The 18,714-nt window shown below is 39.1% G+C and overlaps 1 protein-coding gene across 1 annotated transcript; it reads left to right on the top strand.

The window, feature by feature from the left end:
* The first annotated feature begins 1,040 nt into the window (after nucleotides 1-1,040).
* On the top strand, nucleotides 1,041-17,663 carry cdc34a (cell division cycle 34 homolog (S. cerevisiae) a). The gene is made up of 5 exons (XM_018728376.2): nucleotides 1,041-1,676; nucleotides 10,234-10,320; nucleotides 10,493-10,590; nucleotides 15,601-15,735; nucleotides 17,151-17,663. Exons 1-5 carry the CDS (start codon nucleotides 1,491-1,493, stop codon nucleotides 17,365-17,367), a joined length of 723 nt encoding a protein of 240 aa, XP_018583892.1. The 5' UTR covers nucleotides 1,041-1,490; the 3' UTR covers nucleotides 17,368-17,663.
* The last annotated feature ends 1,051 nt before the right edge of the window (nucleotides 17,664-18,714 follow it).

Here is an 18,714-nt window from a genome sequence, read left to right as displayed (position 1 = left end):
AGGTAACTTCTGCATTATGACATTTTGGAACGTTTGCAAATAAACCTGTATTACTGAGCTTGGCCTGGAAAAAAACTGCTTGTGTTATTCAGAAAAGAAAAATACTTTCAAAGAATATGTGCAGCCAACATATTTCACATATGCTTGCAAAATAGATGTAGAGTGTACTGTACTAGTAATTATGTGGAGACAAGGAAACATTTACCTAAAGCCTTTAACCAAAATGACTTTCAAATGCTGGGTTTGGGCTTACATGCCTGCCCTATTAGTAGTGAGACATATTTTGTACAGTATATGCTAGAATATATGTTTATCTAAAATTCTGGGCCATTTAAATGTTTTTTTTAGATTTGATCACAAGAGGGTCATTTAGACTTTTCTGTGGCCAGTCCTTTAATGACAATCTTATTTTGCTTGGCATAGTCTGTGGCAACAAACGTAAAACCACATGCATGTGGGCGTGTCAACAGCACACGGATGGCCTGTTACTGGTGCTGCAGATATGCAAGTACTTATTACCTTGTACTTGTAGCTTCACAATACAGAAATAATTTCCAGCAATATCAGCTTTGGATGCTGCAATAGCTGACCCAATTTGGGGTTTACATGGGGAAACAATACAAGCCTCATTTTAGAGCGTGTACAAACAATTTTTTAAATTTTTATCTTTGCTCAGCGACATCTACTTAACTGTCCACATATATATATTTACCTGCAAGCAGCAGTGCATTTTTTTTTTTTTTTTACAAATTTCATTGTACTGTACTCTATGATAACAGGGATCTGGCCCTGCTCCTGTTGCTTCTTCGTCACAAGATCCTGGGCTATGCAGCGATTTAAATTCATATTTCACAAAATAATCAACGGTATGAAAGTACAAACAAACTGAAAATGGAAGGCTCATCTAAATCACATGTTCTTGCATGTTCGTCTGAGGGCGAGTAGAACACCCCTGAACACAAATTCCCAGCATGCACGGCGTTCCTCCACGCTGATTGGCTGTTACCGCAGGGGGACACATTTAGTGCGACACATGAAGTAGCTGACAACTGAAAGGAGAGAGTTGTCGTCTTTGGCCGGACGTCCGCTGACATTTCTTTTCTTTCTTTTTTTTTTTTGGTTTGTTTCTTTACTTTGTTTATTTTTTTTTGCCCCCGACAGCACATATACTTCTTAAAAGTTATATTCATTTGAAATTGAAAAACATTTTAAGTGGGTAGGCTAGTTGTCAAGGCTGCGAAGGAGGACGTCGGAGAGAGCGCTGGGCACTGCACTGCTGGGTCAGCCCGGGTCGGTCTGTCACACTTGTCATCGGGCTGATTTACGGGTTCGAAGCGGGAAAGGCTATCGAGCTAAACAGCCGACGAGGACTTCGTTGGGACCGAGCGGGCAGCCAAACCACACTAAGAGCCACTCTTGTTACTAGTAAACAGAGCTATTGTTTCCCAAAACAGAACCCCGACGGCTTTGCTGAGGCGAAGCGCGGCGGAATGGCTCAGCATGGACACCACCATGTAGCGAGTTCGCAGAAAGCGCTGATGCTGGAGATGAAAAGTCTGCAGGAGGAGCCGGTGGAGGGCTTTAAGATCACACTGGTGGACGAGTCGGACCTGTACAACTGGGAGGTGGCGATCTTCGGGCCGCCGAACACGCACTACGAGGGCGGCTATTTCAAGGTAACGGCGCGCTTCACCACAGTTTTACGTCAAATGTTCACGGCTTGCCTGGTTTTTAACACTCCAAATGAGCTTTTCGCAAGTAGGAAAGACTCCTTTATCGCTTTCCCGAGAGACATGTTAATTGTATGTGTGAGAGCTCGCGAACGAGCGCGCGCGTAGTAACTGTGTCAGTTGTCGACGTCAGCAAACTTAGCAGGACATAACCCCGTGTTTTTTTTTTTTTTTTTTGCTCTCCTTTTTTGTTGTACTTTTCCCTCCACCGAACGTTACATTTTGCGCTGAAGTTTTGGTTTAACAAACTATGGGTTGTTTTAACGCCCCTTTTGCTTAAAGTGTGTGAGAGACGAAGACTTCAGACACAGCCCTTTGTTCTTCGTTCCCAGGAAGAGTTCGCATTGTTTCCTGCACTCCCTCCGCCACATTCCTGCCCCTCTCTGGGCCTTAATTTTTTAATTTCCGCGTGGGCAAAAAAAAAAAAAATTTACTTGACAAGTTTTGTGGTTAAACAGGGAAAAAAATGAACTAAAGTCCTATCCGACAGCCTGCACCGGGCGCAGCGCAGCTCTTTTGTTCTTGGACCTGGTGGATTTTCTCACTGGAATGACTTCTATTTTTAAACAGATCAAAAGTCAAAGTAAAGATCAGTATTTTTATTTCTGTTGTGACTTTTTTTTGTAGTGGTCCTCCTTGAGTGAACTTACTACAAGACCACCAGTGTGAACACTGGACAGGCTATTTGTCTTGGGACACTAGTCTAGTATTTGGGTATATTCACAACATGTAGCACAGCACAGCATAACATAGTGGGAAGTGGGGAAATCTGGGTTTTTTTCTTTTTTCTTTAAAAACTTGTGTTGAGGTACACACAATGAGTGTAAGTTCAATGTTACACTGAGAATCATGGCTGCTGTTGTACCAAGCATTGTGTGTGTGCATGTGCACTTGTCCTGGGCTGTGTGTGTTAGTCAGTTCATAATGAGTAGCCACGTTCATCAATTGTGTGAGCGACAACTGGAAGCCACACACCATTCTTTGTCATGTGTACGTGAAACACTATTAGAACCTTTTGTGCGACAGAATTAATATCCTCTGTTTTGCCCGGCAACAGGGGGTGGTGTGTGTAGCCCACAGTGGGAATACACTCCGCCCAGCAGTCTCCACAGGCAAATCTGCCGATTGTCGGCCAATTTCGCTCACCTCACCCCTTCTCCTGCCCTGCTCCCCTTAAGACCCGCTGTGCACATTTGTGTACAAGTGACTTTGTCTAGGGTGAGGTGAAGGTGCACCATTTTTTGACTCCATACTGGAATAATTTGGTTGTGATGACCTCACGAACTGTTACTGTAACAGTATGGTACTTTTCAAATGCCATTTGTCAAAAATTGGCTTCTATAATGTCAGTTTGTGTACAAAGAATAGATGTTGCAGTACAAGTTTTAGGTGGGATAATGTGTATTGCGGAAGCAGTTCTAGTGCAAGAAATAATAGGGGTAGGTAGTTCAGTTTGATCACCCTTTTTTCTGTAATTATTGACAGAATCCTTCATACTACACTATACTGTAGTGTCTTGTGTTGACAACTACTTTGTATGTTGCTATAGCCTTGAGCATTAATACTTTGTTCATCCAGCTATATCAGTATTTATAAGGGTAGAAATTGTTTGGTTCATGTATTCCTTTGTGATTATTGTGCTGTTAACTTTCATAAACTGCAGTCTATTAAGTATAGGGTGAGGGTACAATAACCCAGTGTCTTTATTTTAAGGCCAGAAATATTCAGCTGTAATCTTCCACCTCCTATAAAGTACTGAAATGTATTTTCACTTAGTTTCACTACAACCATGGTAAGACCGTGCCATAGACCTACTCTTTAAATGTTCTTAGAGCTGTTCAAGCTGTTACTGAAAGTGACAAAAACTAGGTTCATGCAGTCTTCTAAAATGGTGTGTGAATATAGTTTAAATGCTTGTAAAAATGAGGTGGGGTTTTATCCTAAAGGTAAACAGGTGGAGAATCTAGGTCAGTATGACTGAAGTTCACTTTCTTCTTTTGTTTACTTATTTTGGAACGTTAAGCATTTTACAAAATTTAGTGCTTCAAATTGTAGTGTTTTATTTTAAAAAAAAAAAAAAAAAAAAAACCCTATGAATTTCATAAATTGTCCCTACTAATGCTAATTTGTCATTTTATGAAATTAGTCATATTCCAAAGTAACATGACTTGTTTTGTTAGCATGTTAATTGTCAATTTTTCATTGGTTTTAACATGGCAAGTTACATTTACACCACAGAGATTAAAATGCTCCCTGTTATCTTTTTAAGGTTCTTCCTTTTTGGTAGCTGCTTTATGTAATATGTCAGGAGCCACCCTGGAACGGCTTGTTGACTTTGTTGAGGTCCACTGTATAAAGCAAATGCATACTGCACACCTGCAATCAGATTTACTTTTTGCAGCTTTTCAGGTGTAAGAGACTTAGTCCACCTTAAGTACATTCATAAATGCTGGATCCCCTCCCCCTTCTCTGCCCTTTACCCTCTTCAGTACCAGCAGAAAACCCAGACTGACTGTGCCTGTGCTTGTATTTGGGCCTGCATTGTCAGCCCTGCAGCATATAGCCTGCCAAAGCACAGCTCCTCTTTGTTGCACTTTTGCCCACCCATGTCTGACTAGTCACTTTTCAAGCACTCAAGCCATGTGACACGTGAAAATGAAAACCTGTAACAAGTTTGACACATGAACAGAATGTCATAAGAATTGTGTGGTTGGGGAAAAAAGGAAGCTGTGTGTCTCATGAGATGCTGCTTGCATGAGGTCCTATGAAGATGTGCTACTTTAGAGTTGTTCTTTCTGTGTAGTTTTTGTAAATTAACTTCTGTATGCTGTTCGGTCTAATCCAGATTTGTAAGAAGTGCATATTTCAGGAAAAAAAAATCAGTCGCCAGGTTTCTTTGTGGTGTTAGTAAATTGTCACATATTCTGTGGCTTGTGATTTCATTGCATATTTAGATAATTGTAGACAACGGAGGTTTAGTCCAGTCAACTGTACTAATTTGAAAATAATGGCTCTTTCCTCTCCTCCAGGTCTGTTGGTCTGCTTTATAAAGCACTGTCAATCCTATTACCTGTACTGGTCAGCTGTGTCCTGAATAAGCTAGCAGCCCTGCTTGCTTAAATCCCAGGTTCTGAGTGATGATGGTGATTACTGTGTGGTACTTGTATATGCAAGTAGTTCACATAGTTTTGTTCATAGGAACTTGGATAAGTACCTCATACAGCCTTTCATTTTATGATCAGGTAAGTGCCCTGGTAGATGACACTCCCAGTATGGAAAGCTCTGGCTATATAAATAAGAATTTGAGTAGAAGAATAGCACTATATTGAAATTTAGTCCCATAGGGCAGTATAACAAAGGAAGTATAGAGAAATTGGACAATACTGACTGTTGCCTAGTGGAGCTATAAAACAGTGTGCCCAGAGAACGCAAAGCAAGAAGAGCCAATTGACTTCTTTAGCAGCCTTCTCCCTGCTATATCACAAGTGAAGATTCCTGTGTTAGCTTGTTATAAAGTAATTAAAGCATTACTTTAAATGCTTTGAATATCTTTTGCTTGAATATCACATTTACATGCTTAAAAGATCTAGTCTCACATTAGAATCATCCTGCTAATGTTACAGGTCTTTTTATTGATGGTCTTAAACATTTTTGATACCTTGTGGTGAGAAATGGTGAGAGTCGTCTTCCTCTTGCCTAGCTCTGGGATGCACTCATTAAGCACAACTGAAAACTAGACTGGAGTTGGCCCAAATGTTCTAGGGGAGTATTAAACCTTGACTTTGTGCAGCCTCTAACTCTGCAAAGTGTAAATGTACAGCCTTCCTGTGTTGTTGAATGCTGCTTCTCTCCCCCAAGAACCAAACACCCTTTGTTCACTATTTATGTAGAATTGATGGTTGACAGTATAAATGGGTTAATTGTTCCTATGAATTCAGTTCCTGATCATTTGCAAGAGCTGTGCTGTGTGTGTGTGTGTGAATATGTGTAGAAGTAGTGCTTACTCTCATAAACTGAAAAGAAGCCTGCTTTGCTGTAGCTCCTCAGTTTACGAACTCAGCTTGGACTGTAGAGCTGTTAACTCATTTCTTTTGGAACTTCAAAGTCACTTATACATCAAAGTTGCACTAATAAGAGCTATAATGCAGATGACCCTTGATTTGTTTTGTTGGCTATAACTCTCATTGTAAATTACTCAAAACAAAAAATGCATTTACACAAACTCCTCAAGTCCAGTTCTATGTTAATGATGCATATCTTCTTTCTGTAGCTGTTAGAATCAGACATACAGCATGAGCTGTAGACAATGTGGAAGCAAGTTGAATTAGGCAGACCTAACCTTCTGTTAGTTGCATTTTTTGGCCACCTTTTAGCTCGACAAATAACCACAGTTTGTTTGCTCCAATACAAACTGAAACTTTAGAAAATAATAATGATGACAAATAAAATGAGTAAAGGACAGGTGCAAATTCTTTGAACTCTTGGGGTTGGTGTCTGCATTTTCAAAAATTTGTAGTTCAACTGTTTAAAGAATAAGGTGTCATTATATGAAGCAGCTGGACTGCAGGACAACAGTGCTTCTTTATTCTTACAGATTCACTTCTGCTATATTTGTCAAAGAAGGTTGTATTGACTCCTTTTCTTACCATGACTCTTATCACACTTGATACAAGTTGGTAATGAATAGAAGTAGTCGAGAGCTTTGAGTGAGAGACTGGGGCCAAGTGTGGCTTTGTACTAAATGGATCAGACTGTTTCTTGGTAGCAGTTGAGGTAATATGACTTGATTCTATAAAGTCACTAATTTGACAACATGTCTAGTTTTTGGGGCCTGTTGGAGTCAATGTATTTTGACCCCTTTGATTTGTGGATTATAGTAAGGGATAATCAGAATTCAGACAAGCTTCAGGAAAGCTATAGAGAAAATCAAAATAGGTGGACATTTACATTTTATTCATTTGGCAGGCACTTTATATAAAGTGTTGTACAATTCAGCAAAATCAAGAGTGCTTTTAACCTACAGTTGTAATTCTTGAAATAGATTGTTGCTGTTTAAACCAGCATCTATATTACATTGCTAGTTGAATATAGAATTAGTAGAGTATGTAATTTTAAAATGGGTAACAATAGCATGACATCAATAGCAGTATATACATTTGGTAGTAAATACAAAGGTATTTGATATTAAATGATAGTCTTCCGTCATGATACAAAAGTTAAGATAAGAAAACTCATATTTACAAAAGGTTGTTTAACCCACTTTTCTTTTTATGCATATTTCATAATTGCAAAAAAGCACAGATTTTGGTAGCAAATCCATGTGAAAAATGGCCTGTTTCGTTCTTGAAAAGCTCCTTTATGCTCATGGGTGAGTTACATGCATGCAGTGCACAAAGTAGTCGTGTTGGCAGTTACAATCTGGGTACGTATTTGATCAGCATCTCTCTGATTACTCTGTGCTGTTATAAGAAAGTGCAAACATGCAAAAACAACTTGTGTGTGCGCCAACAATTTAGAACTGAAGCCAGGTCCAAGAAGATTCAGGCTTTTGTTTTGGATTTCTTGTGCACTGGACCACCAAGCAGCCAGAGTTGGAGGAGGATAAGTCTGTTTAGGGTGTAGTAAGCCATCAGGTCTTGTAGGTATGGGGGCACAGGTGGGTAAGTACCAAAAGTGCTAAAGACAAGTGAGGAAGTTTTAAAGGGAGTACAGTGGAGTCTCCTCAATTCTGTATTTTGGCATATATCCTTGGTGGCTCTTTTTCTTTAGTTTCCACAGTAGCGAGGTTATGGATTTCAGATGAAAACAGTTGGAAGTTTTCCTTCATTTAAAAGCCTAATTTGCTGCCAGTGGCTCCATCAGTAGTTATGTTTTATGCCTTGTGTGTGCCTGGCTACTACATTCATTTTTTTTTCATGGGATCCTTCTTTGTCTCACCTTTCTCTTTTTGTTTATTCAGTATGTTATCTTTAAAGTTCCAAAACCATTGCAGTCTTAATGTTAAAAATCTAGCTTTGTAATCACTATGTACAGCTTTTCATCTTCTGCTCTTACTTCATCGAACATGTTTAAGAGCAGTAGGAGTTTCCTGTACTTGCCAATTATACTCTGCAGTGGCTTTCTTCCTTTGTGAGATGTGGTGTTATAATAAATGCAGTTTGATATTAATCCATGATGTCATGTTAATTTTTTGTCATCTTTGTGTTGCCGTTCTGAGGGTGGCTACACCTAGACTTTCAGTGTGTTGTACTTTTCTATCACTGCTTGTCTACCTGGATTCAGCAGAACAGAAGGGGATGAAGGTTTGGCAGATTGTTTCTGTTTAAGGCCTATGAGGTGGTAAATAACTTCTAAGTAACACTAAACAGCTTTGTTTTGGAGCTCTTAGCTGTGTTCCCTGACATGTGAGCAGCAGTGTTATAAGACTTTCAGTGTGTTTATTGGCCTTTCCAGACCCATAGTATGTCGTCCTTATTGTGTTGCTTATATAAGATGCTTGTGGAAATGTGGTTCATCTTTGGTTTGTTTTGACAGGCCTATTCTATCCTCACCTTCTAGGGGATCATTTTTTGGGTATTAAGTGAAAGCAACCACCTATGTGAATACTGTACAACCTCTGACTGAGATTGTTACCAACAGTATTGTACACACTAGTGCGCTAGTAATGTATAAAATGATTCAGTAATCGCAAATATGTTGGACTTTGGGCTTGCTCTGCTTTTCAGAAGCCCATTTCTATTGTGAAGTGGACCATTTTTGTAGTACAGGGGTTTTTCCTCTACGTAAATATCTACATGGGGAGAATTCTGTTTACATGTACTGTTTCTTTTCTTGGTGTCTATATCTGGGGTTCTTAAACTCTTTTATGCCATGGACCCCTTTGATGCTCTGGACCCATTCTCAGAATAATGTATTTAAATGCATAAAATACACAAGAAAACTCCTTCAGTATAATTGTTTTAGTAATCAAAATATTAAACTACTGTAATTTCGAAGAAGTGACGTGTGCCATGAATATTTTGCGATAGTATCTAACAACTGTAAACTGATGTGAAAATGTCTGATTTCATTGGTAAAAGTCACCACACAGGTCTGCTGTGGTTTGTTGCCTACATAACCTTCATAATTGAAGGAAATGCAGAATTTCAGTTTAAGGGTAATGAAAATGAAGGGCCAAGTGTGAAAATGTAGGTCTCCCCCCATCCAGTTCATGGACCCTTAGTCAGTCCATGGACTCCAGGTTAAGAACCCCTGGTCTATAGTGCTGCTTGAAAGTAGGTGAGCCCTATAATGATGGTCATCATTCTTGAATAAGATATTCAAATAAACTTATCTAAATCTTAAACCTATAAAATGACTTGCACACCTGATTCTGCTTTACCTACTTGGTTTAACCAATGCAATGTTTTGGTTCACCTACATTTATTTATTTAGCTGATGCTTTTCTCTAAAACGACATACATCTCAGAGAAAATACTGTAGTGTTTTGCCCTTTGGGTTTGGAAGGGGCGAAGAAGGATGCACGGGCAGCCTTTATTATGAACCTTTATTGTAACACAGGCACACAGCAAGAGGTTTTGGCGCATGTATAAGGAAGTAATGCTCTCGGTCCAACCCCTTTTCCTGAAGGACCTACAATTCAAGCCAACCTTCCCAACCTGCTTACCCTTTCCCAAGCTGTCCTTTACCTTGTCACACTGCCCCATAGGCACTTGCCCCCTTATACCCTCTGTCAGCCCCCCCACAGCAGTTAAATAACCATTTTACATCTTTCTCTCACTTCCCAATATACAGTGAACATTTCCCGCTTAAATGTGACACTCCTCAGTAACGCATGTCGTTACAATATTTTTGTGTGTTCTTTAACAAATGCAAATTACACTGAAGATCATAGAGAATTACAAGTTACACTTTTTACGTGACCTTCCTTAAATTCATTAAAACATTTTTTATTGATTACTGGTTCAAATGGTTTTTTTTTTATATATATAACAGCAGGGTGTTAGATGCATGTCTTGCATCTTTTTCTGCTCTGTGTGACATCACATCTATGAATAAGTCTTTCTCAAGGAGTGAACAATTGAAGATGGTTTTTTTTTCTTTTTTTTTTTTTTTTTGGGGTGAGTGGATCTGAAGGGGCATAGCAGTTCTTGAAATGTTTGCAGTGAGATTTTGCTGTATGTACTGTTTAATTTCATCGTAGACTGACTATATTCTATAATTCCAGGCTGTTACTTGCACTGTAATAACTGATCTTTACACTTTTCTAAATGGTATTAGAACTGTGGCCTACATCATCCTATGTGACTGTCTTAATCCTCCTGCCATTTGCTATCTGAGGTCATTACTGGCCTGCTTGTGTTCAGATACTGTTCTGACTTGTCCCCTTCCTGTTTTGATATGCAGATTTTACCACTTTATTTGGGTGGGATATGTAGTTTGAGGCTTGGGTTAAATACGACCTCCTCTCTGTATCACTAATGGCAGTTTCCTGTACTTGCAGGCACGTATCAAGTTCCCCATCGATTACCCGTACTCCCCACCTGCGTTCAGGTTTCTCACTAAAATGTGGCACCCTAACATCTACGAGGTAAGGTCTTTCCCTGGCTGGCTTTTCTCTGTCCTTCCACAGCAGCACCATACATCTTATGTAAGGTTTCACATGTGCCTTAGGCCCTGGGAGCCTACACTGCAAAATGCATAATGTTCCCTGGTGTTAAAGATTTGAGTTGTGGTAGACCATAACAATACCTCTTCTACAGAATGGGGATGTTTGCATTTCCATCCTACACCCCCCTGTGGATGACCCTCAGAGCGGAGAGCTGCCTTCTGAAAGATGGAACCCCACACAGAATGTCAGGTTTGCCACACTTGCCCTTCCTTTCCTCAATTTTCCTCAGGTCTAGACATACTGTAACTATCTACAAGTTGATCAGCGTCTTATTTGCCACAAAGCCCTTCAGCAAATGCACAATTTACATCTCTTCCTGTCTCCTTCCTCCAATCTACTTTTATCCGTTTCCTTGTTCTGTTTTTCCCGTCTTTTCCTTCCCAGTATAATTCTATATTCTGTACCCAATTTGCTTTTCACTTTCCTCTTGTAAACAGGGAATGCTATAACTTTGTTCGGGCTTATAGTGAAATGCATTAACTTTTACATTAATACTGTGTAAATACTGTTATTTTGTCAACGATTGTGACAAATGAGAGCAACAATGTATGCCGGGGCTCTTCAACCAGCAGCCCCATGGGCTATGTCTGACCCATAAATAATTTTTATCCAGCCCTTTAGCTGGTTTTGAATGCAGTTCAATTAATTTTAATTTTAAAAAAGCTGTTTCTTGCTGAGAAATCTGGAGTATTTTCAAACGTGTCTCCTGCTTATGTGTGAACTTTGACAAAATCTTGAGATTCTGTACTGTTCCCCCCTTTGACAGTTAATAAACTTCTTCAAAAACAGCTGAATATGTCTCTCCTTACCTTTTAAGGAAGAGTTAAGTCAACAATGAAAATAGGCAGTAATTGGACTGAGAAATATGTTTGTAAATGTTAACCAAATCAGCGTATTTGGCCTGCAAGAAGTCTGGCTGCGATGAAAGTAAAATTTGAGAAGACACTTCAATACCAAAATGTCAAGCTTTGACACACATTCTCCTCCAGGCTCAGAGGCTGTCAGTGCAGAGCCTAAAGGTGAACTGTGAACTGTGACCAGTGTTAGCCATCTTGGTCCAGTCATGTTCTGTACAAAAACATTTTTTTTATGATTTATATCAATTCAGTTATCAAAATTAGCATTACTACCCTTTTATAAGCTGTATTTTGTTTTTCTTGTTTACATGTAATTGCTGAAATCTGAGAATTATTCCCCACATTTTTGATAAGTTGGCCCTCACAAGAAAGTAGCTGAAGAACCCTTGTGTCTCTAAGTAGTTTTGGTAGATTTGATATGTAAATATTGGTGATGCCCCAGTGTGTATTAAGAGTTTCAGCTTTAACTGAGAAGCACAATTTTAGAAATGTAAGGTATTGCTATTTTTACCTTTTGTAATCTATGTTTCTTCACTTGTGTGGTACTTTTTCTTGCCCCCCATCCCCAGGCATAATTGCTATACTTGGTGTTTCTGTTGGCTTGGCAACAGCAGTTAATAAAAATAGCCTCACGTGTCTTTGCCCAGAGGGAGAGGGTGTACGATAGGGATTGAGCCACTCTTACAAGGAGTCTGAGAGAAACAAACAATGAGGTTGCACAGATTCTGTCCTTATGACCATAGGTGTCCACAAAGGAGTGGTTGATAAGATACAAAACAGCTTGCTCCTTTTTACCTCCTTTTTCTCTGTCTTAACAAAAGCCTGTACAGGCAATAGTAATGAAAGTATTTTATTCATCTTGCATAGTGTTTATGTGCTTTAAAGATTTTCAGTGTGTCCACACAGATTAGCTCAAACAGACCATAACATATAAAATGTAAATGACCTTGTGAGATTTATCTAAGTACAACAGAGGTATTGCGGGATGGTTAAAGACATTTGAGAGCTGGGGGCAAACCTTCAGGTGAGATGAAAACCTGGCTGGCTGGGGTTCTGCTGTGGGTTGAGGAGGATTTTCTACCATTTAACATGTTAGATGGGTAGTCATTGCTTGAAATGATCTCAAATTATTTCTATTATGCTTCTCATACTTTGTTCAGTGCTCTGTGTCACTGTGGCCTTTCAGTATTCTCATTTGAAGAAATTTTAAATTAAAAGCAGAAAACATTGAAAACCTTTTCAAAGCATTTTTGATACATGTTATTTTGATTGTTGAAAAGAAATGTAGCTTAGTAAATTATAGTGTGGTAAATGGTATTTCCAATTAAATTTATTTTTATAGAGTGCTTCTCACGCAGTGACACTGAGCACTTGAACATAGGCATAGGGCAAAGAAACAAATACATCAGACAAGGAAACAAAGAAACTACAGAACTAGCGTAATACATTATCAATGCTTTTGTAAAACTAAGTATGTCTACAGACCATGGAGGAAAGGAACAAAAAAAACTCCCAACTGAGAGTCGAGGGGGGGGAAAAAAAAAAAACCTATGAGGGTTTAAGTGCCAGTGACTGCGCACCCCTCCTGGGCATTCTACATTAAATAGGACTTCGAAGTCAGCTTACAGGTAACAGTGGCATTGTTGCTGTATGATGGCTTGATTTCCCAGTTCAGCAAGGTACGTCTTGTGCATCACTGCGGTTGATCATCATCCTCAGCCAGCATGGGCTGCTACTATAACGGCCGGCTGGCCAGCCCCCTCAAGCCTTATTGTAGGGGAACAATGCTCAACAAAAAAAAATTTAGTAATGTATAACTTAAAGAAGTTTAATATGTTTTGATACAGAGGTGGGGAAAAACTGAAACAGCCAAATGGAATTAAATTTTGTGGATGCCTGATTGAACATGTGTTTAGTCTGGATTTGAAGACTGATACAGACAAGGCACTTCTGACAGGAACTGGTAGACTATTCCATAGTTTAGGTGCTCTGTAGCTAAAGGCGTGACCTCTTCCTGAGGTCTTATTGATCGCAGGTACTTTCACGTAACCTGCATCCAGTGAACGATGATGTTGTCCCGGGGTATAAGAATCAACGATCTCTCAAAGCCGGAGCAATGCCATGTACTGCCTTATAGGTCAAAAGTAGGATTTTATGATCAACTTTAAATGTAACCGAGAGCCAATGCAGCGATTTCAGTACCGGTGTTGTATGGTCATACTTCCTAGTTATAGTGACAATTCTTGCAGAAGCATTTTGTACCAGTTGTAGCCTGGATACCAATCTGGTATGGACAACCCGATAGTAAAGCATTACAATAGTCCAGCCTGCTTGAAACAAAAGCATGAACCAGTTTCTCAGCATCCTACCTACATAGGAATGGCCTTAATTTAGCTATGTTTCTCAGCTGAAGGAAGCACAACTTAGTCAAAGCATTTACCTGAGATACATGTTTCCATCCAACAAGACACCCAAATCTTTAACACATTCTGTACACTTGAAGTTTGTACCATTTCTGGTAAAGATTGGCAGGATTGTGTTGTTTTGGCATCACCTACCTCTGTTTTGTTGACATTTAGAGGGGGGGGGGAAAAAATCTCAATTTTCTATCTGTAAAACAATTAGCTAAAGACACCACAGTATAATGTATCATCGGGCTTAAACAAAACGTATAACTGATCAGTATATGAGTGGAACCTTACAATGGGTTTGCGAATATCATCACCCGATGGTAACATATTGAGTGAAAACAATAATGGACCTTATACAGAGCCCTGTGGCACACCATATCAAACTGTAGTTGAGATGGAAGGGTGCAGTCATCAGATTTCAGAACAAATTGTAAATGTTTAGCTAAATATGAGTCGAACCACTTCAGGCCCGTACCCTTTACTCCAACAAGGTTTTTAAATCTATTCAGTAGGGTATTGTGGTTTACAATATCAAACGCAGCACTCAAGTCCAGTAACGTAACGAGAGATCTGACCAGCATCAGAAGAAATGAGAATATCATTAACGTGTGCGAGTGCCGTTTCAGTGCTGCGACCAGTGCAGAAACCAGACTGAAATTTTTCAAATATATTATGATTGAGATATTTTACAATTTGGGAAGCTACAGTCTTCTAAAATTTTGTGTAAAATGGTAGGTTGGAGATGGGTCTATAATTACTTGGGTTGTTACAATCTAGATCTGATTTCTTTAGTAGTGGTGTAATAACGGCGACTTTTAAAGCTTTCGGAACACAGCCACTAAGTAATAATGTATTAAGTTCTGCAAGCCGGAAACTGCAGCCTTCGGTAGTTTAGTGGGGATTGGGTCTAAAGAACAGGTAGTAACTTTCATAGAGCTAATTTGCACTGTAATTTCCTCTACAGTTATTACGTTGAAGCTACTCAAACGGTTACACTGGCCGAGACCGAACTAGAGGGCACTATGGATGCCCGGATATTCTCTAATTTTATTATTATTTATACAACAAATTCATGATTAGTAATGGAAGCGGAAATGCGTTATTTATCTTTGTGTTTACCAGTTAAGTAAGCGATGGTATTAAACAAGAAATGAGGGTTTTTCTGATTTTCATCAGTTAATTTTGTGTAGTATTTGGATCTGGCTCGAAAAAGTTCTTTTCCATAATTTTTTGGACAGTCAAACCAGGCTATATAATGTTCATTTTAGTTGAATGCCATTTACACTCTGATTTATGACATTCTAACTTTATTGCAGGAGTTGATTTGTTGGAACAAAGGGGATTTCTTACAGTTCAGATAACTTTAGTTTTTGGTGGAGCTGCAGATTTTATTTTCATTGTTGAATCCTTGTATTTGAAATTCCACTAAATGTTTTGCAACTGATGAATATTGGCATAACACAAAATCTGTTTAATAGTGTTTTTGTGAGGAAGATGAATTGAGTTTGACCAGTCTAAAGATGATGATGATGAAAATGGATTTTAATTAGATGATTGCTATATGCTTTGTTCATGGCTTGCATGCATGTTTTTATTTTAAAGCCTATAAATGCTACATGCCTGTGGTATGATTAAAAAAAAAAAAAAAACAAAACTCGTGATAAAGTATGGTAATACATTATTGAACATGTTCTGTTTCATTACCCCTTGTTCGTAGAGTAACCCCAAAACCCTTGTAAATGAATCCCACTGTCAGAACAAGAAAATGCTTTCACAAAGTTCAGAAAGCCTTGTCAGACATTCATTTCTAGAATCTGTTTGCACAATGTTGTGGGAACAGTTAGAGAAGCAGTAACAGTCTGGGACATGACTGTAATCCTCTTGACCTTTTTTTTTTTTTTTTTTTTTTTTTTTCCCCCCCTCCCCCCCAGGACCATCCTACTGAGTGTAATATCCTTGCTCAACGAGCCCAACACCTTCTCTCCAGCCAATGTTGATGCCTCCGTCATGTACCGTAAATGGAGGGATAGCAAGGGCAAGGACCGGGAATACACAGAGATCATCAGGTAAGAGGTGCATGCAGTATATTTAGAAGAATAAGGAAATAGGGCAAACTGCATATCATTGTTCTGATATGGTGAAAACATGACTTAAGGAAGGTAACTGATTCGTTTGAATTGCTGTACTATTACTGAACTGGTGATGATTAAATTTTGCTGTAATCTATACATGGAAAAAGGTTGCAAGTATTGTGTCATGGCTTTCATTAATATTTCTTTGCCAGTTTTCCATGATGCTTAGTATTCAAAACACTTTCTGCCAGCAGTTAACTTTAAAATAGTATGTATAGCCTATAGGTGGGAAATTTGCATATCTGTCCATCATAGCCAAAACTCATTGTAAACCTATTCAAACCCTTCCTGAATGGAGATACATAGAAAATCAGAATACTCTTATGTTTTTTTTGGTAAAGTCTCAGCCTGTGCACATTTCTTGTATGCTGCAGAATCAGATGTTGCTCTTTTGTAGTCCACATCTGATTCTGCAAATAGCCTATACTTGGAGTTCAGTTCAGAGTTCATAGATAGGTTGTGCAGCATTTGCAGGAGTCAGTGATGTTGGAATTCAGCGTAATTTGTTATTCCATGGAATGATTACATTCCATTATTAACAGGCAAAAGGCATGACTTGTCATATGTTGCTCCTTTAATAACTGCTTTAGCAAAGTTTCTCAAAGGATAAATTTCCTTAATATAACTAACACCTGAACACAGTTGGCTCAATGAATGAACTTCATGTGCTTTATTGCCACAAACTATATTTAAGAACTTGGTAGCCTTGGTCTATTAATATTACTTTGAAATTAAATCACTGAAATATGAAATTGGCTCTTAGTCATTGTTTAGCTTTTTGTTAAAGAACATCTTTAAGAAATGTTCCCCCTTTTTTAAATTCATACCCTAATAAAGTAGCTCAAAATGGCATTGAAGAAATGTATTGAATTACATTTTTATAGGCATTTATTGAGTTTATTGTGCCAAGCTGCCCCCTGGTGGTGTGTAACCTGACTTAGGCCCACCCTGAATGTGAAGCCTTGGCAGATCCTTGTGCTTCTACTTTGCTGAGGTGTTTACCACGATCATGGGCCACTATGTGGTTTGATCTGTACAAGAAGTGCTACTGCAAGGAACTTGACAGTTGTCTGAGGTCTGTGTTGCTACATAATGTTCTTCATTTGTAGTAAATAACATCCTGTTGGCGATCTTTCTTTTTTTCTGTATTTCTACTGGTGATTTGCTTTCAGCTTTAATTTGGCTTGTGGTCTATGATTTCAGTGACCTATCTTTGAACTGTGATTGTGGTATGTGTTACGGGATAATCTCAAGATGTGAAATTCCTGAATGAGTCCTGCTTATTGAATGTGTCCTTTCCTAGTTGCTGTCAGCTCTGATGTATATTTCCTCCTTTTTTTTACTTTCAGGAAGCAGGTCCTGGCCACCAAAGCAGAGGCAGAGAGGGATGGGGTGAAGGTGCCCACCACACTGGCGGAGTACTGTGTCCGTACCCGTGCACCCCCACCTGATGAGGGCTCCACCCTCTTCTACGATGACTATTATGATGATGAGGACCTGGAGGATGAGGAGGAGGAAGAGGACTGCTGCTATGATGAGGATGACTCTGGCACAGAGGAGTCCTGATGGACCCCTGCTGCCTTCTGCCCCCTCCCCCTTATGCCACACCCTCCTCACATAGACTGAACTCTCATGCATCTTTACAGATATGCATAGCCATACCTGCTTTTAAAATCAGATCTTTCAAAGACTTTGTGTTTCAATTTTATGTTTTTTTTTTTTTTTTTTTTGATGTCAGGCATTATGCCTCCTCTTCCCATCCCACTGTAGCAAGTCAAGTCTGTTCTTTCCTTCTGAACCCCATCATATATGCTGTGTGGGAATATCAGCTGCTTTATCTCTGCAACTTTTTTTTTTTTTTTTTTGGGGTCCCTTGTTACTCCTACTGTGAGGCTGCAACTTGCAGTGGAGCAATGAAGGCTTGCAGTGTGTGTGGAAGAGGCTAAGAGCATTTGAGTGTAAATAGAGGGATTAAGTCAGTTGTTAGCATGTTGGATTAAATGACACAGTCCACCTGCACATAAGTTATGCCATGAAAGTTTTCAAGGCTTTTGGCATTTAGTGTTTAAGCTGTGTTGTGGAATATGAAAGCAGACTGTTTCTTTTTCAAAAGGGTGTGGTTTTTAATGGTCTAAAGTGCATGTAGAATCAATTTCTTTTGTTCAAGTGAGAAATATGGTACTCGTGTGGTGGTGGGTTGAGATGCTTGCAATTTTGCTTGTCATGGACTGTTTTAGAACTACCTACAGCTAACATATGTCTTTATGTGAGAGCTGTTTCAGACACATTTGATTGTTTGGTTGGCTGCAGGTCTGTGGGTGTGTGTACATCAGCCAGTCCACACAGTGCTGGGGCTAATGTCAAAGGTTTTCAAACATGTTTTTTAAACCTAAGCTTTTTGTTTGTATGTAAGATGATGGTAAACTCTCCCCCTCCTTGTGATTTAATGAGATTTTGAATAAAAAGTAGCTAAATGGGTTTTCTCCCTTCCCTCAGCATAGTGGAGTTCTGCTTTTTAGAGTCTTCCAACCACCTTTTTAAATTCTTTTTTTATGCAAGCAAAGTAGTCATGTGGCCTGCTTACAGCAGCCTATAATTACTCACTTGGTGCTGATAAAACAATTACCCTATTAGATTTTTAGATCCCACCAGTTACAGGTAAGCAGTAATTAGTGGTTACAAAACCTATCTGTGAGGTAGCTGTGCTTGCCTGTTGGTTTCTTCATACATAGAGTAATTGATGTTTACCACAAATATTTGGGGGGGGGAGGGGGTGGTGTGCCAGTTTGAGCCCTGTTATCAATTTGGAGTTTGTTAGAAGGTTGAGATTAACATCTTTTCTGTAACTATATGCCTTTCCCCCTCCACCTACAGTTTTTAACAAGCATAGATTCCTTTACATTTTTTTTTCCC

The sequence above is a fragment of the Scleropages formosus genome, chromosome 9, assembly GCF_900964775.1.
Source record: "Scleropages formosus chromosome 9, fSclFor1.1, whole genome shotgun sequence".
NCBI lineage: Eukaryota > Metazoa > Chordata > Actinopteri > Osteoglossiformes > Osteoglossidae > Scleropages > Scleropages formosus.
The sequence above is the reverse complement of the archived record's forward strand: the minus strand, read 5'-3'. Positions and strand labels throughout refer to the sequence as shown.